The sequence below is a fragment of the Babylonia areolata genome, chromosome 13 (genome assembly GCF_041734735.1).
Source record: "Babylonia areolata isolate BAREFJ2019XMU chromosome 13, ASM4173473v1, whole genome shotgun sequence".
Lineage (NCBI taxonomy): Eukaryota > Metazoa > Mollusca > Gastropoda > Neogastropoda > Buccinidae > Babylonia > Babylonia areolata.
This window is the reverse complement of record NC_134888.1, coordinates 491714-518964: the sequence shown is the minus strand read 5'-3', so window position 1 is coordinate 518964 and position 27251 is coordinate 491714. Positions and strand designations below refer to the sequence as shown.

At 43.5% G+C, this 27251-nt stretch overlaps 1 protein-coding gene across 2 annotated transcripts in view; it reads right to left on the bottom strand.

Moving 5' to 3' along the window:
• Positions 1-27251, bottom strand: part of LOC143288948 (receptor for retinol uptake stra6-like) — a 54358-nt gene that overhangs the window by 21110 nt on the left and 5997 nt on the right. The window contains exons 2-9 of one of the 2 annotated variants that reach the window (XM_076597629.1): positions 22503-22652; positions 19245-19299; positions 17948-18033; positions 17242-17378; positions 14260-14426; positions 9376-9596; positions 6322-6404; positions 5610-5671 (exon numbers count right to left, since the gene is read on the bottom strand). In XM_076597629.1, the coding sequence (XP_076453744.1) occupies positions 5610-5671; positions 6322-6404; positions 9376-9596; positions 14260-14426; positions 17242-17378; positions 17948-18033; positions 19245-19299; positions 22503-22582 (891 nt within the window). In that variant the 5' untranslated portion in view covers positions 22583-22652. Of the gene's footprint in view, positions 1-5609; positions 5672-6321; positions 6405-9375; positions 9597-14259; positions 14427-17241; positions 17379-17947; positions 18034-19244; positions 19300-22502; positions 22653-27251 lie in introns of those variants that run through there. The other variant, XM_076597630.1, reaches the window with a different exon arrangement.

The window sequence follows — 27251 nt, the reverse complement described above, 5'->3', positions numbered from 1 at the left end:
TGCTTTTTTTTAAAGGGCGATAAATCGATTGCGGTATTCGCAGTGAGAACGCTGTTTAAATCATATTATTCTGGTGTATCTGGGGCATTCAAAAAATCTTTAAGGGCAATTTAAAATTCTTTTTAAGTCCGCGGTAAAGCAGACGTGGCTATCGCCGCAATCACACTGCAACATTTAGCCGTTTTCTCTGAATCTAGATAGATGTACAAGTTTAGTTACACCCGGTTTACACGGTCAATTCAATTTCTCTTTTATGTTCATTCTAGTTTTATAGTTTTAAAGTTGATATGAAAATTGAGTATTTTGTTAAACTAATAACATGTAGAGCCAAGTACAAGTACTTCTAAACGTCATATGAAGTGAAAAGGACTTCATTTTGAGAAAAGTCAAGACCGGAATTTTTTGCGTTTCATCTATTCAAGGGTATTAACTCTCATGGTTTATTATTTTTAAATGTGAATTCCGACTGATTCTATGGATATTTTTAAGGCAGTATGGGGCATAATCCAGTAAGTGATGAGGCATTCACAAATCTTTCTCTGAATAAATATTTAACGGTCTCCTTCTCCAACTTTCCATCACACGTTATCGTGTACTGTCGATTGAATATAGGATTGAACAGGCAGGTCAACAACTTGAAATAAAATGGCGTTGTTTGCGTTCGCAAAGAATATGATCACGCGCTTTGAATATGTATAAATATGTGTACGCAATTAATTTTTGCACATGACCTTCAGGGCTCAGACAATAGATCTATAAAGTCCACTCGTCATATTGATTTTAGTATTTTCCGAAAAAGACCACTTTGGCGAATGAACATAGTGAAAGCCCTGTACACTGAGAGTAAAACACAAGCTTTTTATGTATCGAGTATAATTTCAAAATGTAATGTTTAAGATGAGAAAGATCAGTTTAAACAAATTTAGCCCCCTAGCATTAATTGCAGATTAACTTCCCTTCTTTACTATCTGCACCAAAGACATGCAAAATAAATATAACTTCCATGTTTAGCAAAAGAAGTTCCTGTTTGAACAAAGAATGATAAAAATGACTGCTCTTGTTGTTGTGTCAGAATATCAGATCAAAGTGCCAAGTTTAGAGAATAAAAATATATAAATAAATATAAATATTCAGTCTGCATATAATTTGGCTTCTTTTTTAATTTCTTTGTGCCCATCCCAGAGGTGAAATATTGTTTTAAACAGGATGACTGGAAAGAAATGAATTTTTCCTATTTTTATGCCAAATTTGGTGTCAACTGACAAAGTATTTGCAGAGAAAATGGCAATGTTAAAGTTTACCACGGACACACACACACACACACACACACACACACACACACACAGACAACCAAACACTGGGTTAAAACATAGACTCACTTTGTTTACACAAGTGAGTCAAAATGATACATAAAAAAACAGAAATAAAAATAAAATAAAATGAAATAGCAACAAATAAAGAAATAAAGAAAAAGAAATTAAATGAAATAAAACACAGAACAACAGATACAGATATGTATGAATATAAATGAAATATATAAACATAGATTGAAGATGAATACATAATAAAATATAGATTGTCTGATCACAAAACCACTTTGTCTTTGTTGTCACTCCACTATACAACTGTATGTTCATATTGTCGTCATTAGGCCTGGTGTTCAAAACAGACAAGGACAAACACACACTTGAAAAGAAGAAAGCATGTGTAGGCTACGTGTCACATGGAACAGGAACCTCTTCCTTTGTAAAGTGCTTACTGTTCATTTTATTTGGCGTGTTGGACGGGCGCAAAAGCCGATTAAAGCGTTGGACTTTCAATCTAAGGGTTCCAGTTCCGAATCTCGGTAACGGCGCATTTTGTCCGGAACAACGCTTCCCTTTTGTTGCCGTGGGTTGTTTCACGTGCGCTAATTGTATGCTACACGCAGGACCTCGGTTTATCGTCTCATCCGAAGGATTAGCACCCAGACCACTACTCAAGGCTGAGTGGAGGGGGAGAAAAAATCCCGGTCTTTGTATGAGACTCGAACCTGTAGACGACTTCCTACTTGAACACATAATCACCTTGGGGTGGAGGGGTGAGGGGGACTAGCAATGACAGCACAAGACAACGGAGCTCCCTGGTGACGACCGTACCAACTACCAAAAAGAACTGCACACACATCTTCATTCCTGTCCATAGCTTTAACTCACTTGGGACAAGTTTTCTCCCTTGCTTTTCCCCACAGACGGCCCATTTGTAAGGGTTTGGAAAAAAATTACAAAAAATACAAAATACTGTGCAAGAAAATGAAACTTTCAGAACTGGTTTATTACGTGTTGAGCTATTACATATATATTTTAAAAAAAATCAAATTTCTCATCTTATTTTTACAGTTTTGCCATATGTAGAAAATACTGCCAATTTTTCACCCCAAATTACCATACCCATGCTCACTTTCTGCATTAAATTCGCTTTCTTCTTCGTCATCATCCACCTCTTCAATGTCCGACCCTTCAGTTTGTAGCATTTCAAGTACTTCGGCAACCCTTAAACGTTGCCATCACTGCCTTGTTCGCTTCACAACATTCTGAGAAGAGCCCGCTTTGCTAACAGGCTGGCACGCGAGCAGACGACCGGTCAGTGAATTTGCCAGTGTGTGTGCGAGACGGGCCACACATCCCAGGCTGACCAATCATACTGTTCGATTGTGGAGTGACCCAGAATAGCGCACTCTGCTTGGCTAATCACAAAATCACGTATACAGTGCATGATAGAATTTTAATTTCGGAGAATGCTATTCCATTCCTTCGTCTGAATCCGAATACGTTTTGTGTAGGAATGCTGATGCAAAACCACCCCTCTTCAATGCTAAGATACTTGCCTGTGCCACATCTAAGCAGTAATATCACAAATAGTTTACTATGTAAGGCAAAGACTTCTCCTTTACCATTATCTGTTAGTCTACCAGAACGTCCCCAGGCTATTGCTGACTTTTTCATATCCAAGACCAAAGATATTCGTACTAACTGGATTCTGATTCTGTGTCCCCTCCTGCTGTTGCGCACTACAAGTTTCCTGGACCTCCCCTCACTGCCTTCCAGCCTGTGTCTGAAACAACTGTACATGACACTATCAAAAATACTGTAATAAAAACTTGTGAACTTGACCCCCTGCCTTCATCCCTTCTTTCTGAATGCCTTCACATTCTACTTCCCTATTTCACTTCCATCATTAACAACTCCCTACTGTCTGGCACCTTTCCATCAGTGTTTAAAAACTCAGTTGTCAAACCACTTCTGAAAAAGCCATCTCTTGATCGAGAAAAATTGAAAAACTATAGACGTGTTTCCAATTTTGTCTTTTCTGTCCAAAATAACTGAAAAGATATTGTTCTCCTGCAACTCCCTGAACACCTCAATAAGAACAACCTGTTCTATTCCTTGCAATCAGCTTATCGTGCTGGTCACAGCACTGAAACTACCTTATTGAAAATTGTCAATGACCTTCTTACAGCCCTGGACAAAAACGATATTTCTCTTCTTGATCTGTCGGCAGCCTTTGATACCACTGAACATAACATTTTGATAAACCAACTCTCCCATACTTCTGGTGTGTCTGGCACGGCTCTCTCTTGGTTCAGTTCTTACCTCTCCAACTGGAACCAGACTGTTACTGTGAACCATCTGCACTCAAGACCCGCTCCCATAGAATTTGTTGTTCCCCAAGGATCAGTTCTTGGACAGTTCTTTTTCTATTTATATACAACCTGTTTCAGAAATTGTATCCCATCATTCCCTCTCACATCACAGTTTTTTTGGATGATAACCAGATTTACAAGTCTGGTCCAATTTCCCATCTTTCTGAGATTATCACCTCTGCTCAACAATGTATAGCTGACATAACATTGTGGATGACAAACAACAAATTACAGTCGAATTCTGTTTCACTTCCCCAAGCTGTTCAGTTAAATGGGTGCAATATTCCAACTTGAAAAATTGTTCGCAACCTTGGTGTTTACTTTGAACGGCAGATTTCCTCGATCTGTCAGATGTGTTACCTTGACCCGGCTTGAGTTACACAGAATAAGCTTCATTCGGCACTTTCTGTCTCCGGATGCAACAAAAACCCTTGTCTGTTCCCTGGTCCTATCTAGGCTTGACGACTGTGATTCTTTGCTCGCTGGATGCCCAAGTACTTGTTATCCAGAATTCAGAGAATCCAAAACCATGCTGCACGGCTTATCTTCCGCTCTCCTAAATCTGCTCATATTAATCCTCTCCTTCACTCCCTCCACTGGCTACCAACTGAGAAAAGAATAGATTACAAACTCTCTCCTGTGCTACAAATTTATGATTTGCATGTCTCCTTCTTACTTTTCTGAGCTTCTGCGTTACTACTCTCCATCTCGCCAGCTCCAGTCATCAGGTGATGACCGTCTCTTAAAAATTCCCTCCTTCAGAACTAGATCAATATGGAAAACGCACTTTCTCTTTCCAGGTTTCTTCCACATGGAACTCACTCCCGTTTCCTGTCCGTCATGCTGTTTCTCACCTTTCTTTCAAAACCTCTTTGAAAACTCTTTCATTTCCTGCCATTGAAATCAGTAAATAACTCCTTCTCTTCACTTTCATGTTCTAATCAAGTTAATTTTCTACTTCAATTGTTTTTCAAACGTATGCATATTCATATACCTTGAACGATCGGAATGTGCGTGCGTGCGTGCGCGCACGTCTACATTTTGTGTGGAGTGGGTGTGGGTTTGTGGGATGGAGATGTAACGGGTTGATCTGTGCGTGCGAATGCATTTATGTGCTTTTAGTATGCACGCGTTATTGCATTTTTCATTTTAAACGCCCATGGCTTTTGTATCATTAGATTGGGCGTACCAAATGTCCTTATTATATATATATATATATATATATATATATATATATATATATATATATATATATAACATATTTAACAATACATTCAACAAGTGGAAACTGAGGTTAATTAATTAGGTGAAGTTTTTTGTGCTGTCACCTCTCAGTCTGCAGTCACTCTCACACTAATGCACACGTCATGCTCTCGACCTTTGTGGTATACTGACCTTCATTTTCACACCACAGTATTGTAACAGCCTCAATCAATTTCCTGCTGGATTTGATCCCGGGGTCACTCTGGGGTAGCCTTGAAACATCCACGGGGTCATTTGTGGCCATTCAAGATCGCCCCCCCTCCCCCAAAGGAAAGTACCCCTCCCCACTCCCCCACGAGTTCTTAATCAAGCTACTGAAAAAGGAAAGGGAGTCATTCTGAATACTAGAGGTTTACTCTCGTGGGTCATTCCAGTCTCGTCGTACAAATAGGCTGCTACACCATCCATCGTGTGGCCTTAAAACCCACCTCTTTCCAAGACAGCCTCCCTCCTCTGCCTCTTCTTTATCTTCAGTTTCACAAGTTTAGAGTTGTCTTCAGTTTCTCAGGTTTAGAGTTATGGATGTCTGTGAATGACTGGTGCGAAAGTGCTTTGTCTCTGCACAAGATTCAGTGCTTTATAAATAGTGATTATTATTATTATCATTACTATATTATCATTATCATTATTACTATCATTATTATTATGATCGTGCTATGCTCACCGTGTACACGACGATGATGGCGACGAAGAGGACAGAGAAGATTCGGGCTGAATAATGGAATCCTGTAATCATCATTGTAAAACAACATAACCATCTCCATCATCGCCGTCATCATCATTATCATCGGCTTAATTACGATAATGAGCAGCACCAATGTTGTCATCGACAGAGCTGTCAGTGCTGTTCAGCATCGTCATTTTCATCGTCATGTCCATTTTTGTATGTCCTCACTCTCTCTTTCTCTCCCTTTCCTTTCTGTATCTCGATCCACATGTGTGTGTGTGTGTGTGTGTGTGTGTGTGTAAATTTCAGACGATCAGTTTTCTATGGATAAGATGCACTAACGAGAAGAAAAAAATAACCAGCTAATCCCTCATAATCTCACTCACCACGGATCCAAGAAGTTTGCTTCTTTAATTTCTTTGCATTCTGGTGTATTTGCATACCTGTTTATTTTCTTTCATTACCATTTCATTGTGGTTTGTTTCATACGATAAATGGTTGGCTCTCAAGGCCCTGATCAGTGTGTTGGGCCTGTGCGCAGGCCAGACAGCTGTTCCCTTTTTCCTCGAAGCGGATGTGATGTTGCGTATGTGGATCAGTCCGCACGCTCTGACGCCTCCTTGAAATGGAACTTTCTTTTCATTGCAATACTGTTTTTGTCTGACACTCGAATCACATCCCCCATTTTAGGAAGTTGTCAATGACTTACCTTTCTTTCTGTGGTAAACGAGGCGATGAAAAGTCGACCGCACGATGTGGATGATTCGACCCTTGATAGTGCTTGGGGCAGGTCTGAATAATACGAAAAATAATGCTTATGTTGAGCTGTAACCAAGGTCTGAGGGTCTAAAATCAAGGGTCTGAATAATACGAAAAATAATGCTTATGTTGAGCTGTAACCAAGGTCTGAGGGTCTAAAATCAAGGGTCTGGGTGATAAGGACAATAATGCACATGTTGAGCTGTGATAAAGGTATGTATCTGGGGTCTGAATTATAAGAAAACTAATGCACATGTTCAGCAGTGTTTACAGGAACGTCTTTTCGGGTCTGAAACCTCGGAACGTGTCTGAGGGTCTGAATGGTATGGAATATAATGCGCTTGTTGATGTTCTTGACGATGTTCTTATACAATAGTGTATGCCTTTGCGGGCATATATCACCATTTATACACGATCAAAGCTATCTGTTTCATGATACACTTATGGGTAACAGTAGCGAGACAATTTCGGCAGAATACTTTTGTTTACAGTTAATGACTGAAGATGTAAAATTTGAAAGTTACTGGATGCAAGATACTGGACTAAAAATGACGAAAATGGCAATGGAATGACAGTTCCACCACAGGTTAGTACATGAAGATTCATTTCCATATTAGAAGAAAAAGAGACTAAAATCATTTCCATATTTAAGTATTAGGAGAAGGTACAGTGAATATTCTGATGTCAAGACATATTGGAACTCGTCATAATGATCGAAGTCATGTTCTGTAGAACCAGAGTGGCGGGAAAAGTGGAGGATAAAAACCTGGGCCTTGATGGTCACGTGACGTTGGGTTGGTCTCCTCCTAGGCTACACAATGTACTTCCTGTGGAGGTGTCTCCTCAAGTTCCGTGCCAGGACACTTGCCCCTCTTGCTGTGGGGCTTCATCATGGGTCACGAGCCTGCTGCCAGCAGTTTGCAGGTTGGCGTGACTGAGGAATTCCACATGTTCTTCCAGGAGACATGACTTTTTATATTTTGTAAGCATTTTTCAATATTGCTACCGCAGGCAGATGGATCCTCGGATCTAACATCGTTAATTCCTTCTTTACGCAGTTCCTTCTTTGCTGAGCGAGTCGTCAGTACATGGAACGGTTTGTCAGACAGTGTCGTGACTGCCCCATCCATGTCGTCTTTCAAGTCAAGGTTTGACGCTCATTGGGCCAACTCTACAAGTGTATAATTATGATCCAGTATGCTGTCATTAAGCTGCGCATGCCAGTATACTGTTTCTTATAGAACGATGAACAGGCCTTTACAGGCCTCAAACGTCTGATTCCAGTTAATGCCCAAATGCACAGCAATGACGTCTGGCCCTGGTTGAAGGGTTTCTTTCGCTTCTTCTAGAACTGTGTTGTTTTCTTTGACGACCTGTAGTTTTCTGGTGGCGACCTGACTGTAAACCCTACGATTGTCCTGGTCTTTTTCCTTTGACCTTGCTCATCACAGTCATGAAGTAGCACTCTTGGAAGGGTTTTGGAAGTCGGGATCGTTGTCATCACTCTTTTTGATGTCGTCGTCATGAAGAAGTCTGACATCATTTTCGGGTCAGTCTTTTTTTTCTTTGAACAACGCATATTTGGGCAACAGTGTCAGGATGGTGTTTCTACCGTGGTTTTTGTCAGCTGCCTGGTATTTAGAACTGGTGGTAAGTGGGCCTACATTGTTCTGTCCTAGTTCTTGTTCATGTGGTGTCTCTCCATATGTCATATGCTTCTTCGTTCTTGTACTGTTTTTATAGGCTGACAATTTGAGCACTCAAATTCTGTACAAGCTCTTTCAGCCGATGAGTTCCAGTCAGCGCCTCTTTACAAACAACGTGTAACTTTGTTGTTGATTCTTCTTGTTCTTCTTGGCAGTTGTATTTCCCCCCGATCGTGTTGGTTCTTACTCGCAACCTTATCTTTTGTTGGATGGGCACTTCTGTTAGTTCTTGTGGGCAGGTGGTAGGCTGACTGCCATTCTGGTGTTTTCTGTTCTTGGAAAACTTCCACTTCTTCACATTCTTCTTCATCTAATTTCTTTCTTGAGCTCTGGACTTTTTAGTGCGCCATCGTGGCGTAGGAATCGTGTGTGTGTGTGTGTGTGTGTGTGTGTGTGTGGACATACTCTAGATTTTATGTGTATGTATATAACTTTTGGGTGTATCAAATTCATCAAAATGTTTTTTCTTTTGCCATCACTACTTCATTCGGAAAAGTCAGCTCATCTAACATCTATGTCACTGGGTGTCATGAGTTTTGCCATCTTGTAACACACACACACACACACATACACACACACACACACACACACAGAGTAGAAGTTTCATTAATGTTGAATAACATCAATGCATATTTGGATAGAGCCAAATCAAATTTGAAAGATTCATTAGGAAATTATATATATGAAAATTAACTTCAAGTTCAGTTGATTGGAAAAAAAAGTTTTCAAGAATATGGTTCCATAACTAACACTCACAATATGTTAGTATTGACTTACATCAAGTGATGGTTGTGAGGGTGAGGTTAACTTTATGCAAGTGTCAATAATTGTTATAAGTGAACATATTTACCAGAGACGATGAGATTACCATGTGATATCGTATATAATAAAAAGGGCTTTACAAGAGTCTAGCCTTGAGAAAAAAGGACTTTACAAGAGTCTAGCCTTGAGAAGAAAAATGTCTTCTTGTTTACAGCCAGAAGCTGTCAGAGGGGATGACATGTTAACAATTAATCTAACATCTCATTAGTGGGCGCCAGTCAGTGGTATAATCAAGTTATTGCTGGCTGGCTGAATCCCAAAATACAGAAGCATAGTCTACAACAGATTGAATAAATGGTCAAAAACATAATCTAATTGCAAGTAGATTTGATCAAAATCTATATTTTTCTTTACTGTTGTGGTTTGCTTCAGCAAGAATTGTTGACATACTTTCTATGTGTTTCGGCCAGGATAGATTGTTACCGATCATTATTCCTAATGAGAGAGGAAGACAGCGTGAACGGAAACCCACTCACGGCTTAGCTTTGGGTTTCCGGAAGAGCTTGGTGACGTGATGTCCGGCGTAAGAGGCCCGGATGTCGGACAGCGTGTTGGTATCCTGACGGTTGTCCTCCTTCCATTCGAAATAGTGTCCCTGTCTCCACGCTCTCACCCCACGCAAAGGGATGGACACGCTCAGGTACACCAGGCACAGCAAACCCGGCAAACCCCGCAGTATCAGTAGTAACTTATCTTTCTGGGACACACACACACACACACACACACACAGAGATTACGAATGGTTCAATGTACTTTGGCCATGGGCACATATACCTATCATTCGTATCTATCACTCTCTTTCCCTCCTACCCTCCCCCACCCCCCATCCCATATCCCTCTCATGTCGCCTCTTCCCAGCTATACTTCACACACTTTTTTTTTACACATTAATCCACGTGAACAATGCTCGTTACTAACACATTCTATAGATCAATGTCTAACTGAAATATCAGCAAACAATGTTTAATTCCAGCTAGGCAAAATCTGGACATTTTTCCAAACACTTGCACAACCTGAACACAGAGCAATGATCATGCACATTCCAATAAAGTCGAGCCAGTAGCCTGTTTACGTATATTTTCACACCATACTTATATTTCACATTTTTCTGTCTCTCCTCCACCCCTCCCCTCCATCTCTCCTTCTCCATCTCTGCCACCTCCCAACCTCTCCGGCAATGCCAATCCCCAACTTACTCACACCTTCAATTCCTATCACACATGGGCTTTCACACGCACACACACACAAACAACATGTTCGTACCCAATCCAATTAAGGATGTCCACTTAAGAGAAAGCAATATAAAGCATAGAAAAAAATCACGACCAGTTTTAATTAGACAATTTCAGGGAACTTATTTCTAAGATGTTCATTCATTACATGGAAGCAATCTCTTCCACTGTCTTAGTTCGAGGTCTGTATTCATGTTTACCTACTTCTCCTCTTTGTTAAACTTTTTGTTTCGGTTTCTTTCTTTCTTGTCTCCTCTGTTCTTTCATCATCATCATCATCATCATCAACATCATTTTCTTCTTCTTTGCCGTTTACTTTCCATCACTCATCTTTCCGGCTTTCTTTCCTTTTTCTCATTTCTTTAGTTATGTTTCGTTTTATATGCGCTCGAAGTAATAAAACAACACAGCAATAGCGTGTAACAAATGGAAAAACATGTGGCATATAAATATACACACTTACGCTCGTATCCAAATACATACGCACACAATTAGAATTGACCATGATTGATTAATTCACCACATCAAGAGCAACATTATAACAAGAACAAAATGGGGATACTCGTCTTGGTTTTACATATTTGACGTAGATCTGCGAGCACCACGAGAGTAGCGGTAATGAGGATATCGTACACGGGCCACTTTTCTAACCCGGTATAGTTTTCTATAGAAGAAAGCTGTCGAAAGTCTTTAATTGACCTCTTATGTGTTTTGCCTCCGTCGAACTGCACGGGACAAATTTTGAAACTGACCGGGCTGGATTAACATTTTCGCCTTTCAGATTTTTTTTGATTTTTTTTAATAATCTTATTTTATGATGTATTTAACAGGAATCTATGACGTAGATCTGTGTAAGTAGGACACTCAAAGAGAAAGTATTTCGCGTCAACAGTACAACAGACTGGGCAAAACCAACCGTTTATTACGGATCCACATCAGTTCAGGTTGTTGTTTATTTCGGCAATACACCTGCCCTGATCTGACTGAAGGCAACCTGAAAACAGTGAATGCTGATGTTTTGTATGTAAGACGAGCACCCAAAAGAATCTTTTACAATAGAGAATAAGGCATAGCTTTCTTTATCTCTAATTGAACCATCCCACTCTTGGATAAACTGGTCTGTCAGTATTTTTCTAAACATTCTGTGAAAACCGCTTGATTTGTTAACTGTCAACTTATGACTGTCACAACACAGTTTCATGGATTCTAGCTGAGTTTGCAGTCTTCTCGGTGTTGTCGATAGAAGAGCGACGTTGTCTTCAAATAGAAGAACAAACAGCCCCTGCATATAAGCCAAAAACTGTAACCATGAACACCATTCTCATTAATATGATTGGCAAGCTGGCTTATAAAAAAGATGAGAAGAGTGTGGGGGCTCATGACACAGCCCTGGCGAACGCCAAATGGACAGTCAAATTTTTCAGAAAACTCGTTACTAATCCTTACACATGATGCGAGAGAGTCATACATTGCTTTCGGACTGCAGAAAAAACTTCCCTGTCATTCCCTTATTATATGTAATCTTTAGAATTCTCTTATGGTTGAATGAGTTGAAAGCTTTCTTAAAGTCTACAAAACAGACAAACATTTTGACCATTCCTGTTCAAGGACTTTCAGATGACAGAATACAAATTGAAAATCTGATAAACTGCGGAATAGTTTTGTCTAAACCCAGCCCGGTTCTCCACTACAACATTATTTTCCTTTAACCACGTATATAGAAGTTTGTTTAGTGTAGATGTGTGGAGTCAAAATAATAATAGCTAAAAGATTTTTGACACTTTGATACATTACTGTCAACAGCTTAAAGGTCCACGTGACAGCGTCTTTTTTGTAGTCATTATGAGCAATAATGGTGAAAACAATCATTCAGATTTGAACAGAAAAGAAAAACAAAACTGGAGTAAAACTAATAAGATATAAAAGATGCTTTGACACTTTGATACTTCACTGTCATTAGTTTAAATGTCTGTGCGACAGTGTCTTTGTTTTAGTCAGTTGACTTCAAAGTTTGAACAGCAGAGAGAGAGAGAGAGAGAGAGAGAGAGAGAGAGAGAGAGAGATGGAACTGATGTTATTCAAACAAAAACCAAAGCTCCTTACGGAAGGGGTGTGACACGCATACAAAGTGAATTGTGATAATGGAAAAGTAGCTGATACTACAGAAATGTTTTAAAGAGACACTCAACAGTAAAAAGACCATGATGTCACGATATCCAGTCTTTTCAAAGATTTATAAATATCAACAGCGAATCCGTAGGGTTTCTATAATATTTAGTTTCGATCTGAGGTCAAGTGGGACAGAACACATTCACAACAAATGGATCTCGTCTTCTCTATCCATGTTACATGTTACATTAAGATGGACCGAGAGAGAAAGAGAGACACAGAGAGACAGAGACAAAGATAGTGGGCGATATTATGATTGTACACACATACCCACTGTGAACTTATCAATAACAGACAATCATGATTCAAAACTAAAACACGAAACCAGCAGATTCTGTGTGAGGATCTCGGTCACCCCTTGATACTGACGTCACTGACGTCCGAGATGGGCAATGAACACACAGTTGGATGGAGATGTGCAGCAGGGGAATGGGAGTGAACATGAACACACAGTTGGATGGAGATGTGCAGCAGGGGAATGGGAGTGACATGAACACACAGTTGGATGGAGATGTGCAGCAGGGGAATGGGAGTGAACATGAACACACAGTTGGATGGAGATGTGCAGCAGGGGAATGGGAGAGACATGAACACACAGTTGGACGGAGATGTACAGCGGGGGATGGGAGTGAACATGAACACACAGTTGGATGGAGATGTGCAGCAGGGGAATGGGAGTGACATGAACACACAGTTGGATGGAGATGTGCAGCAGGGGAATGGGAGTGAACATGAACACACAGTTGGATGGAGATGTGCAGCAGGGGAATGGGAGTGAACATGAACACACAGTTGGATGGAGATGTGCAGCAGGGGAATGGGAGTGAACATGAACACACAGTTGGATGGAGATGTGCAGCAGGGGAATGGGAGTGAACATGAACACACAGTTGGATGGAGATGTGCAGCAGGGGAATGGGAGTGAACATGAACACACAGTTGGATGGAGATGTGCAGCAGGGAATGGGAGTGACATGAACACACAGTTGGATGGAGATGTGCAGCAGGGGAATGGGAGAGACATGAACACACAGTTGGACGGAGATGTACAGCGGGGGATGGGAGTGAACATGAACACACAGTTGGATGGAGATGTGCAGCAGGGGAATGGGAGTGACATGAACACACAGTTGGATGGAGATGTGCAGCAGGGAATGGGAGAGACATGAACACACAGTTGGATGGAGATGTGCAGCAGGGGAATGGGAGTGACATGAACACACAGTTGGATGGAGATGTGCAGCAGGGAATGGGAGAGACATGAACACACAGTTGGATGGAGATGTGCAGCAGGGGAATGGGAGTGAACATGAGGGGGAGAAAATACTGGCGAGTACGGCATTCGTTTCTGTACACCTAGATTCTCTCGCTTCCTATGTGGAATCGTCACCACTAGGCCATCGCTCCATGGAATGATTTACAAAGCGTATTTTGGTTCACTGGCAGCCTTCATTTTCACTATCGATGGCATATGACGTTATTATCATCATCATCTCCGTCTCTGCCTTCACAGTCTTTGTGTTAACAAAATCATCATTATCTGAATCGTCAAAGCCGTTTTTATTGACGTTCTTGGAGTCTTCGATTATTTTTATCGATGTTGTCCTCGTCATGAGAACCCCTTGTTTACTGTCATATCTTTATCGTTGGCATCATTACTGTCATCTTCGATGAAGCTGTCGTCATGGTTATAATAATAATCATCATCATCACCCACGTTATTATTGTCCCACCACCAATGTGTGAAACGTTGCCATGGATATAAATTCATTATCATCATAACTCTCACCTTCGTTCTCGATCGAGATATTCAAGATCGTCATCACAACCACCACCATCGAAGTGTCTTCTCCACACACCTTCTGTCATCATCCATACCATCAACATCCTTATCGTCACCACCGTCATCACCATCTTCAACGTTACCACCACCACCACAACCGCTGTGCAAAAACTCACCACTGAGGCATTCTCACACTCCAGGGCTTTGAAGAACTGCACTGCGGTCAGCATCCAGACGTAGAGTGCGCCCAGAATGTAGCCGAACACAGAGTCAATGGCCAGACTGGCGAACACCGGGAAGAACACCAGGCCGTAGATAAACATGGACCCGATGGCCACGAACGCTGTGCACATGACAACACAACAGGGTAGGGTGTGGTAGGGTAGATTGGTTCTGTAGGTTGGGTAGGTTGGTTGAGTAGGGTAGGGTAGATAAACATGAACCCAACGGCCACGAACACTGCGCAATTGAGGGCAGAACAGGGCAGGTTAGGTAGGTTATGGTCGAGAAGGGTAAAGGAAGGTAGAGATAAGGGGTAGGGAGGTAAGGGAAGGTAGAGATAAGGGGGGGGGGAGGGAAGGGTAAGGGAAGGTAGAGATAAGGGGGGGGGGAGGGAAGGGTAAGGGAAGGTAGAGATAAGGGGGAGGGAGGGAAGGGTAAGGGAAGGTAGAGATAAGGGGAAGGGAGGGAGGTAAGGGAAGGTAGAGATAAGGGGGGGGGGGGAAGGGTAAGGGAAGGTAGAGATAAGGGGGAGGGAGGGAAGGGTAAGGGAAGGTAGAGATAAGGGGAGGGAGGGAAGGGTAAGGTAGAGATAAGGGGGAGGGGGGAAGGGTAAGGGAAGGTAGAGATAAGGGGGGGAGGGAGGGAGGTAAGGGAAGGTAGAGATAAGGGGGAGGGAGGGAAGTGTAAGGAAAGGTAGAGATAAGGGGGAGGGAGGGAGGTAAGGGAAGGCAGAGATAAGGGGGAGGGAGGGAAGTGTAAGGGAAGGTAGAGATAAGGGGGAGGGAGGGAAGGGTAAGGTAGAGATAAAGGGGGGGAGGGAAGGGTAAGGTAGGGCTGAGTGGTATGACTAGGTACTGGTAGGGTAATTTAGGGCAGGTTGGTTGAGGAAGGAAACGAAGATAAACAGTAACCCAACGGCCATGAACACTGCGCAAATGAGAGCTGAACAGGGTGGGGCAGGGTAGGGTGGTAGTATAGGGTAGGATAGGTTGATAGGGTAGGGCAGATAAACATGGACTCGATGGGCACGAACACTGCAAATAAGAGCAGAACAGGGTAGGGTTGGTAGTTTGGGGTGGAGGGGGGCGAGGGAAGGTAGACTGAGATAAACGGGGGGTGGGGGGGAGGGAAGGTAGACTGAGATAAAGGGGAGGGGGGAAGGAAGGTAGACTGAGATAAAGGGGGAGGGGGAGGGAAGGTAGACTGATTTGAGGGGGAGGGAAGGTAGACTGAGATAAAGGGGGGAGGGAAGGTAGACTGAGATAGAGGGGAAGGGAAGGTAGACTGAGATAAAAGGGGGAGGGGAGGTAGACTGAGATAAAGGGGGAGGGGGAGGGAAGGTAGACTGAGATAAAGGGGAGGGGGAGGCAAGATAGATAAAGGGGGAGGAAGGTAGACTGAGATAAGGGGGGAAGGGGAGGGAAGGTAGACTGAGAAAAAGGGGGAGGAAAGGTAGACTGAGATAAGGGGGGGGGTACACTGAGATAAAAAAAAGGGGGGGGGGGTAGACTGAGATAAAGGGGGAGGGTAGGTAGACTGAGATAAAGGGGGAGGGGGGAGGGAAGGTAGACTGAGATAAAGGGGGAGGGGAGGTAGACTGAGATAAAGGGGAAGGGGAGGTAGACTGAGATAAAGGGTGAGAGAAGCGAAGGTAGACTGAGATAAAGGGGGAGAGAAGGACATGAACACTGCGCAAATGAGAGCTGAACAGGGTGGGGCAGGGTAGGGTGGTAGTATAGGGTAGGATAGGTTGATAGGGTAGGGCAGATAAACATGGACTCGATGGGCACGAACACTGCAAATAAGAGCAGAACAGGGTAGGGTTGGTAGTTTGGGGTGGAGGGGGGCGAGGGAAGGTAGACTGAGATAAACGGGGGGTGGGGGGGAGGGAAGGTAGACTGAGATAAAGGGGGAGGGGGGAGGGAAGGTAGACTGAGATAAAGGGGGAGGGGGGGAGGGAAGGTAGACTGAGATAAAGGGGGAGGGGGGGAGGGAAGGTAGACTGAGATAAAGGGGGAGAGAAGGTAGACTGAGATAAAGGGGGAGGGGGGGGAGGGAAGGTAGACTGAGATAAAGGGGGAGGGGGGGAGGGAAGGTAGACTGAGATAAAGGGGGAGGGGAGGTAGACTGAGATAAAGGGGGAGGGGGGGGAGAGAAGGTAGACTGAGATAAAGGGGGAGGGGGGGGGAGAGAAGGTAGACTGAGATAAAGGGGGAGGGGGGGGAGAGAAGGTAGACTGAGATAAAGGGGGAGGGGGGGGAGAGAAGGTAGACTGAGATAAAGGGGGAGGGGGGGAGGGAAGGTAGACTGAGATAAAGGGGGAGGGGAGGTAGACTGAGATAAAGGGGGAGGGGTAGACTGAGATAGGGGGGGTAGACTGAGATAAAGGGGGGGTAGACTGAGATAAGGGGGGTAGACTGAGATAAAGGGGGTGGGGGGGAGGCAGGCTGGTTTAGGGGAGGTTGGTAGGGTAGGTAGGTTTTGGTGGAGGAGGGTGACGGAGGTGGACTGAGATAAGGGTGAGGGAGGGTGAAATGTGGATAGAGGGAGGGAAGGGTAAGGGAGGGAAGGGGGAGATGGGTAGGGAAGGATAAGACGGGGAGGGAAGGGGGAGATGGGTAGGGAAGGATAAGGGAGGGAAGGGGGAGATGGGTAGGGAAGGGTAAGGGAGGGAAGGGGGAGATGGGTAGGGAAGGATAAGACGGGGAGGGAAGGGGGAGATGGGGGAGAGCAGGGCGAAGGAGGCTGGGGAGAGTGAGGATAGGTCGAAGTAGTGGAGGAGAGACTAAAGTGTGAGTGTGATGTCACATGTAGTGTGGTACGGGGAAGGGCAGGTTCAAGCACAAACACAACCTCCACAGGAACGCCACCACCCAACCCCTCCCCCCACCCCACCCCCCCCCCCATCCCCTTCCCACCCCAACACACCCACGTACATTTAACAGCCCGATGGTTGCCTGTGTAGTTGATGGCATATTTTTTTTCCAGGACAATCTGGTACACCAGGAAGGCTGTCGCCCCGAACGCACAGGCGTAGGAGATTCTGGAGCTTCGTGACAATGAATTCATGGGACTGGGAGAAAAAAATCACACACACACACACACACACACACACACGCTCGCGCGTACGTCCCCACGCACATCCATCCACACACACACACACACATTTATTTACAAACACAAACACCAAGCACACACACACACACACACACACACACATGAACACACACACACACGCATGCACACACACACGCACACGAATCAAGACAATGACACCGCTGTGACACGGAGGACAAACACTAGTTTTCCACAGTATTAATGAAGTCAACAAAACATATACACACATTCGCAAAAATTACAGACACATATACGTACCTCATGTCAAACGAGTGTTGATATCTTACATGACGTTTGAAAAAAATCATGTACACACACAGAGACTCACGCGCACAAACACACCTGATAATGTTTGGAGACACACACACACACACACACACAAACAGAGTGCAGTAGCAACAAAAATAAATATAATGTTACAGAACAACACACTACCACCATTGTTTCCACCATCATCACCGCTACTACTGCTACTACTACTGCTACCAACAACACAAACGACGGTAACAATAACAAAAATCTCACTGAATAAGTCCTGGCCGTCCATCCAAAATATGCAGCAGAATATTACGTCGCCGCTTGGTGAAGGAAAACGCCAACGCAATCAGCACCTATGACATCACCACAAATCGTAATCCTTGTAATTTGTGACGTGTTTACAACGGTTTACACCCTGAGCCATTGAAAGGGTACCCGAATCCCTCATGCACTCGCACCCACACTGGCCACCCAAGATCAAAAAGCTCCTCTGAAGCAGTATTAAAAAAATCGCAAAATTTAACCACCCGCGGTTGCCATTTATGGATGAGTACTAAAATACCATTTTCCGACTTGATTCAAGACTTTTAACATTAGGTCAAATACCTGTACACGGGACACCCCCCCCCCCTCCCACACACACACCGTATCTAAAAATGAAACCAGAAGAACAAAAACAAAAACAACCACAAACTAAAGAACTCTCGAGAAGAGAAAATTTGCCTATTTTTAAAAAGACGTAAGTAAACCGAAAACCCACGACTAAAGCCTTATGTTTGGGGCTGAGAGCGCTGTTATGCAATTTCAGTACTTGGAAAATGAAACAAAGAAACTAGCGATATCTCTGGTCACAAATCATCTATTGTTTGGTGACAAAGAGAATAACAAAGGGGTTCTGACATTTTGATCATGTTCAGACAAATATTTCTCTCTCTTTTTTTGTCGTAGAACGGAGAGACTGTTTGTGTATGTATATCGTTCGTCTCCAAATCAGTCAGAACATGAACATTTTTCAAAACATATCGACAAGGTTGATTTAATTTCAAATCATTTTTGCCAAAACGAAACTTGATGAAAACTGTTGAAAAATGTTTTCGGGTTCCATAAATCCACAGATATAAAAGCACTGATTAATTGCACCTGCCAAGTTTTTCAAAGGACTATCGACGTTGGTGCATTCTTTCATTTTGTTTCCGATCGTACAGTGCGCTTGGTTCGTGTAGTCAATAATGGCATCTGCTTTGGCTTGGGGAGAGAGATAGAGAGAGAGAGAGGGGGGGGGAATTAAGTGAGTCACACACACACACACACACACACACACACACACAGAGGGAGACAGAGAATTAAAGAAATTAAAGAAAGATACACAAAGGGAGATAGAGAGTCGTGGAAGACACAGACACACAGACACACAGACAGACACACAGACAGACAGACAGACACACAGACAGACACACAGACAGACAGACAGACAGACAGACAGACACACAGACAGACAGACAGACAGACAGACAGACAGACAGACAGACAGACACACAGACAGACAGACAGAAAAGATACATACAGCTGGTATCACGACGAAATGGTAGAAGTCGTAATGGTCGATCTTCTCCACACACCTGAAACAGACAACAACCAACCAGTCTGCTCACCCCCACCAACACGCTGCTCAACATCTTCCAGTTGGACATTTGGTTTGAAGTAAAGAAACAAGGAAACCAGGAGAACAGATGATTAACAAATAATATTCACAAGGTATACAACTTCAAGTAAATGCTGCTTTGGGGTTTTGTTATTATTACTCACTTTGTTCACTGGTTGGAGTTTTTGCAGTTTTTTTTCTCTTCTCTTTCTGTGACACGAACAACATCCTGTTGATTCATCATACTCTCTTGGTGCCCTGTGGCACACAAGGACAACCAGGGACTGAACTTCCGCCTGTCTTGTGCTCAAACTGTACAGACACTGATCTCTTTCAGTTCTTTTCCAGCCGTTGTGCGCCGCATCTCCTTTGGCCATCCTCGTGCTTTTTCTGTCTGGTGTCCAGCCAGGTGCTACGACTGGAAGGGAATCTGCTGGCATTGTGAGGATGTGTCCTACTTCTTGTGCGTTCGTGGACCGCAACTCCCACGTTCTCTCGTATGTACGAGTGGGCTTTTACATGTATGTTCTTACTCCGCCATACTGGCAGCCATGCTATGTTTCCGGGAGTGTGCCTTCTGGGTCCTTGCTGATTTATCCTTTACTCTCCTAGCTTCATTGTCATTTCGAGTACAAATCCATCGAGGCAACCATGTCTTTGTTCTGTGTTCTCAATATATTCTGTGTTGCATATTCAGGTTTAAAAGCTATGCAAGTCTTGAATTTAAGCTAATTTGTGTTAGTACATTTCTGCTGTCACTGTTGCTGTGTGCACATGTCAAATGATCGGCACAAGGACACGCCCGGAGCTTTCGTTTTGTAGAAGTGTCTGGGTTTATTCCAGTGCACTTTTTATCTACCCGTGTGTTAGCTGAATCGGTAACAAAAGCAGCATTGACTTGAAATTGTTGTGTACCTTGTAAATGGAGAGAGAATTACCACTTTGTTGTTTAGTCGTTTGCCTCATTGTCATTTTACTTCTGGGTATGGTCCTGTTTCCACAGTTCACCGAAATCTGACAGAGAATGTGAAATATCTAACGTGGCTATTTGGCTAAACATCCTCCGCATGCGTATTCACACGAAGGTGTTCTGGCACAAACAGGTCTGCATATCTGTTGATCTGAGAGATAACTCGCCAAATGACGGGGCTGAAATTCGAACCCAGGACTCTCAGATTTAAAGTTTAACGCTTTAACCTCTCGACAGTCGTGCCCGTGCCCTATTCAGTGCCATCTTATTAGCTTGATCTCAGTGGTTTTGTCTATCGTGGAAGTTGTTTTCTGGAATTCTGTGTCTCAGATTGAGTTTGGCACACACACACACAAAGTTCAGAATTCTGCTTCATCAACGGTTCTGGAATCTTTCAAATTCATGGCTGACTTTCCAGAACTGAAATCTGATCCGTACAAGGGTGTGCTGAGAGCATCACGACCAACGTCAGTTTTGCTGATTATACTTGTTGATTAGGTAGTGCGTGCTGTGCTGAATGTTTGTTTTCACAACCAAACAAACGCTGACATGGATTACATGGATCTTTGACGTGAGTATTCAATCTTCTGCATACATATACACACGAGAGAGAGAGAGAGAGAGAGAGAGAGAGAGAGAGATGGGGGCAAAGTCACAGAGAGAGAGAGAGAGATGGGGGCAAAGCGAGAGAGAGAGAGAGAGAGAGATGGGGGCAAAGCGAGAGAGAGAGAGAGAGAGAGATGGGGGCAAAGCGAGAGAGTGAGAGAGAGATGGGGGCAAAGTCACACAGAGAGAGAGAGAGAGATGGGGGCAAAGCGAGAGAGAGAGAGAGAGAGATGGGGGCAAAGCGAGAGAGAGAGAGAGAGATGGGGGCAAAGTCAGAGAGAGAGATGGGGGCAAAGTCAGAGAGAGAGAGAGAGAGATGGGGGCAAAGCGAGAGAGAGAGAGATGGGGGCAAAGCGAGAGAGAGAGAGAGAGAGAGAGAGATGGGGGCAAAGCGAGAGAGAGAGAGAGATGGGGGCAAAGCGAGAGAGAGAGAGAGAGATGGGGGCAAAGCGAGAGAGAGAGAGAGAGATGGGGGCAAAGCGAGAGAGAGAGAGAGAGATGGGGGCAAAGCGAGAGAGAGAGAGAGAGAGAGAGAGAGAGAGAGATGGGGGCAAAGCGAGAGAGAGAGAGAGATGGGGGCAAAGCGAGAGAGAGAGAGAGAGATGGGGGCAAAGCGAGAGAGAGAGAGAGAGAGATGGGGGCAAAGTCAGAGAGAGAGAGAGATGGGGGCAAAGCGAGAGAGAGAGAGAGAGATGGGGGCAAAGTCAGAGAGAGAGAGAGAGATGGGGGCAAAGCGAGAGAGAGAGAGAGAGATGGGGGCAAAGTCAGAGAGAGAGAGAGAGATGGGGGCAAAGCGAGAGAGAGAGAGATGGGGGCAAAGTCACAGAGAGAGAGAGAGATGGGGGCAAAGCGAGAGAGAGAGAGAGAGAGAGAGAGAGATGGGGGCAAAGCGAGAGAGAGAGAGAGAGAGAGAGAGATGGGGGCAAAGTCACAGAGAGAGAGAGATGGGGGCAAAGCGAGAGAGAGAGAGAGAGATGGGGGCAAAGTCACAGAGAGAGAGAGAGAGAGAGAGAGAGAGAGAGAGAGAGAGAGAGAGATGGGGGCAAAGCGAGAGAGAGAGAGAGATGGGGGCAAAGCGAGAGAGAGAGAGAGATGGGGGCAAAGTCACAGAGAGAGAGATGGGGGCAAAGCAAGAGAGAGAGAGAGAGAGATGGGGGCAAAGTCAGAGAGAGAGAGAGAGAGATGGGGGCAAAGTGAGAGAGAGAGAGATTGGGGCAAAGTCAGAGAGAGAGAAAGATGGGGGCAAAGTCAGAGAGAGAGAGAGAGATGGGGCAAAGTCAGAGAGAGAGATGGGGCAAAGTGAAAGAGAAAGAGATGGGGCAAAGTGAAAGAGATGGGGGCAAAGTCAGAGAGAGAGAGATGGGGGCAAAGTCAGAGAGAGAGAGATGGGGGCAAAGTGGCAAAGTCAGAGAGAGAGAGATGGGGGCAAAGTGGCAAAGTCAGAGAGAGAGAGATGGGGGCAAAGTCAGAGAGAGAGATGGGGGCAAAATCAGAGAGATGGGGGCAAAGTCAGAGAGAGAGATGGGGGCAAAGCGAGAGAGAGAGTGAGAGAGATGGGGGCAAAGCGAGAGAGAGAGTGAGAGAGACGGGGGCAAATAACTCACTCTTGGATGGTGGTGTTTGAATCGTTTCCATCACGGAATTGGCCGATCACCTGCAGAGTGCTGAGGAAGGAAAGAGCCATCTTCTTTGTACACCGTCACTGTCGACCCGCAGGGAGCACGTGTCTCTCCTAACCCTTCTTCTGACTGCTTCTGTAAATTGGGTCACAGCGCTTTGTTAACAGTAGTCACCACCATCGTGATCGTCGTCGTCACCATCATCGCCATCTTCTTCACTGTCATCACTACCGTCATCGTGTTCTTATCAGCAGTGACACAAAATCGTGACGGTGGTGAGCCGACTCACATTCTGTCATACACTGTTCCATACAACGATTGATGTCAGTTTGCAAGCAGGACCAACCGAAATACTGCCTGTGTAACAATCTTTATCCTTTATCACTCATACACCCACCTTGAGAAACCAAATTCCTAGTCTGTTTTGTTAAAAAAAAAAAAAAAAAAAAATCTTGATTCTGCGTTCAACACCATCCATCCAAACCTAATGGCACTGAAGCCTCTTCCCCTTAACGTTAGTTCAAAACTTGTTCAATGGATCATCTATTTTCTCGGCAACAGAACTCTGTTTCCACCAACCTCTTAAAACAACTTCAACTGGTGCCCCGTATGGAACAGTTCTGCCACCTGTCCTGTTCACATTACACACCAATCACTGCACTGGTACAGAAACAACACTTGATTAAATGCATTGATGACTGCCAATCAAGATCTGTCTAACTCTTGCACAGTCTGTTTTGAACAGGTTCAATTTGTTTCCTCTTGGTGCGAGGACAACTACTTAGATTTTGATGTCCCAAAACACCAGAATGGTTAATGATTTTAGGAAATGTCCGACCCTTGTCTGTCATCTCTATCAACGGCACGCAAGTTGAAAGAGTTAGCGAATACAATTATCTGGGAACAAGACTTTAATGATAAACTGTTTTACACCCAAACCTGTCACATAAAAAAGAGAGAATTAAATAAAGAAGAAACAACAACACACCACACAAACAAAAACAAACACCAGCCATTCTCGCATCTACTGGTTACAGAAACTCAGAAACATTATTATTATTATCATTATTATGAGCATTTACGCCTAATCTTGAAAATAAGCATTTGGCGTTTACAAATAGAACATATATGTAAATATCAAAAAGGAAAAAAATGAACACAAGATACCAAACATCAATGAAAACTATTCATCCACCCCACCCCCTATTCCCCCTACAATACACACAACCACACGCGCACGCACATTCAGGTCGATTCCAAAATAAATCATCTTGGGCTTTTTTCCGCTGCTTCACTGAATCAGTTTTAATTTTCTCTTTCATCTGCTGGTACGGAAGTTTAAACGTGAAGAACAAGAACATACTGAACAAAATTGTAGTAAATGTGTCCAGTAACATAGCAGATTGAGACAAGCTACAGTGCGACGTGGCCAAAAGGTATTGCACTGGCACTGAAAAGCGGAACCAATACTTCTTCCGATTTCTGTTTGTACCATCCAGGAAAGAAATTCTCGCCTCGCGCTTGAATAAGCGTAAATGATAAAAATAATAAAAATAAGATAATGATAATAATAATAAATAATCGTTATCATTAATAATGATAATAAAAGAATGATAAGAAATAGAGAGAGAGAGGAGGAGGAGGAGAAGAAGAAGAAGAACAATAAGAAACAATATTAAGAACAAAAAGAAGAAATAGAGGAGGAGGAAGAAGAGGAGGAGAAAGAAGGGGAGGAAGAAGAGGAGGAAGAAGGGGAGGAGGGGGAAATGAAATGAAATTATGGCGCTTAGAGCCTCGCCGAGGATGAGGGGGGTTATCGAACCCATTGCTTGGGTCACGGTCACCTGTGGTACAACTCTACTGACGTGCAGGTTTTCTCTCCAAAGGTAAATAAAAATAATAAACTAAAATAAAGATAAACAATTTATAAAAGGAAGGGAAGGGAAGTGAGAGGAGGAGGAGGACGACGACGAGAGAGAGAGAGAGAGAGAGAGAGAGAGAGAGAGAGAGAGAGAGAGAGAGAGAGATGGGTTGGGGTTAGATCGCACGTAGGGGGGTAGGGAGGGTCAGAAGAAGAACGAAGTAATTTTTGTGCAGTTCACTTGAATCGCGGCAACTGATGCAACCGCACATTATCTTTCTACGGAGCACAATGACGAGGAAAAACCCAAACAAAAACCCATTACTGGGCAATACAACATCCCGCACCCCAACACACACACACACACACACACACACACACGTCCACATCCCAATAACTTAAACTGCAATAATCTGGTCAAAACAGATGCACAGTGAAAAACAAGCACGAGAATATGAACAGCTTGCAGTCTGGACAACCAACTTGTGGTATTGAACACGTACAAATACATACACATAAACAGGCGCAGTAGCCACATTCACGCACCAACACACACAATACAATACAATACACAATACACAAACTTTATTGTCTATACTTTGGTACAGAGATTTTCTTTTTGGCAGCAGCACATGTCCAACATAGGAAGAAAACACCAAACAAATAAAATGAATAAAATGAATAGAAAATAAAAAAAAGATAAATTAAATGGCACCAAATGGAAATAGCTATATACAAATATGCAGATTACTGAAATTTACGTGCCTCTCCATTTCAGTCAGCCAAACCGCATTGCACATCTCCCCCCACCCACCCACACACACACCATGCGCACACACACACACACACACATACACTCTCTCCCATCCCCTCTCTCTCTGTCTCTCTCTTCACAAAAAAATGCAAATACAAAGATCATAGTTCATTTAAAAATCAAATATCACCAGAGTAAGACAAGAATTAAGCCAAAGAGCAGCACTTCCATAGTTCACATTAGGCATCACAGAAGAACAACTTTCATTCATTCATACTAATCAAAAGCCCCAACACAACTTCTTCACCACCACCACCCACCCCCCACACTCCCCCTCCTTTGGAAAAATACCTACAGGCCTAAGCATAATCGCCCCCACCCCCACCCCCAAACCACCCCTCACCCCCTAAACACACACACACCTTTAATCCTTCCATTAACCTTACAAGCACCACCCGAGTTCACTCATAAATGTAACAACTTGTCATAACTGCACCACAAATCAAAGTTTTAAACATGTCACAAATACATAAATAAATAAGTAGGTCACACACACACACACACACACACACATGTTCCCACCCACCTACACACACACAATGTATAAATACATATATATGCACACACACACATATACACATACATATCCACACACACACCATATATATATATATATATATATATATATATATATATATATATATATATATACATACATATATATACATATACATACACATATACATACACACACGTATATATACACATACATATACACATATATACATACATACACATACATATACCTATATACACACATTTATACATATACATACATACACACACACACACACACAAGCTCGCGCGCGCGCGCACACACACACACACACACACACACACACTCACACACATATGTAAACAAACACGCTCACACAAACATAGGCACCTTCACATATTCCTCTTGCATATACACGCACATGTACACACACAGCTACACACAGTTACACCAATACACACAGCCCCCTTCCCTACCTCCCATTTCCCCACTCTCTCATACATACATACCCTCCCTTTCACAAACGAAACGCTCAATAGCTATTGTGCACGTGACTGGGGTGTGCCCAGAAAAGTTAACCCCAGATTTAAAATCGCCACGTTGATTTGGTGAAGAAGAAGAAGCAGCAAAAGGAGACTAAGAAGGAGGAGCAGAAGAAGGAGAAGAAGAAGAAGGAGGAGAAAGAGGAGGAGGAGAAGGAAGAGGAGAAGAAGAAGCAGAAGCATGAGCAGGAGAAGAAACAGACGGAGGAGAAGAAGAGGCAGGAGGAGGCGAAGAAGAAGGAGGAGGAGAAGATGAACGAGGAGAAGACGAAGGATGAGGAGACTGAAGGAGGAGGAGGAGAGGAAGAAGGAGGAGGAGAAGAAGAAGTAGTAGAAGAAGCAGAAGGAGAAGAAGAAGAAGGAGGAGGAGGAGAAGAAGGAGAAGAAGAAGCAGGAGAAGAAGAAGACGGAGGATGTGGAGGTGGGAGAGAAGAAGAGGGGGAGGAGGAAGGGGAGAAGAGGGAGGAGGAAGGGGAGAAGAAGAACGACAAGTGATTCAAGATTTTATTCCAAAAAATCCTCATGGGGGCACATGAAAAAAAAGGTAAAAAAGCAAACAATACATGGCGACGATGTATATGGCAGTGTTACACAGTACATAACAGACTTGTAATTAAGTGAATGAAACAATGTTTAGAGGATTATCTGAACACAAAGCATCTGATTTCACAAAACGCAAAGCGTTCGAGCTTCTGTTATAATATGGCTTTAACAACTGTTTTCTGTGACGGCTGAAAAAAGAACATCGAAATATATAATGGAAATCATCACCAAGATCATTTAAATTACATTTAGTACACAGTCTTTCATTTCTTTCAATACCAACAAGAACAGAAGAAGAAGTAAAAGAAGAGGGGGAAGAGGAGAAGAAGAGGAGGAGGAGAAGAAAATGAAGATGAAGACAACGGAGAAGACGAACCAGAAGAAGAGGAGAAGAAGAAGTAGGAGGAGGTGGAGGAACAGCAGCAGGAGAAGAAGAGGAGGAGGATGGTGAGAAAGAAGCAGAAGAAGAAGAAAAAGA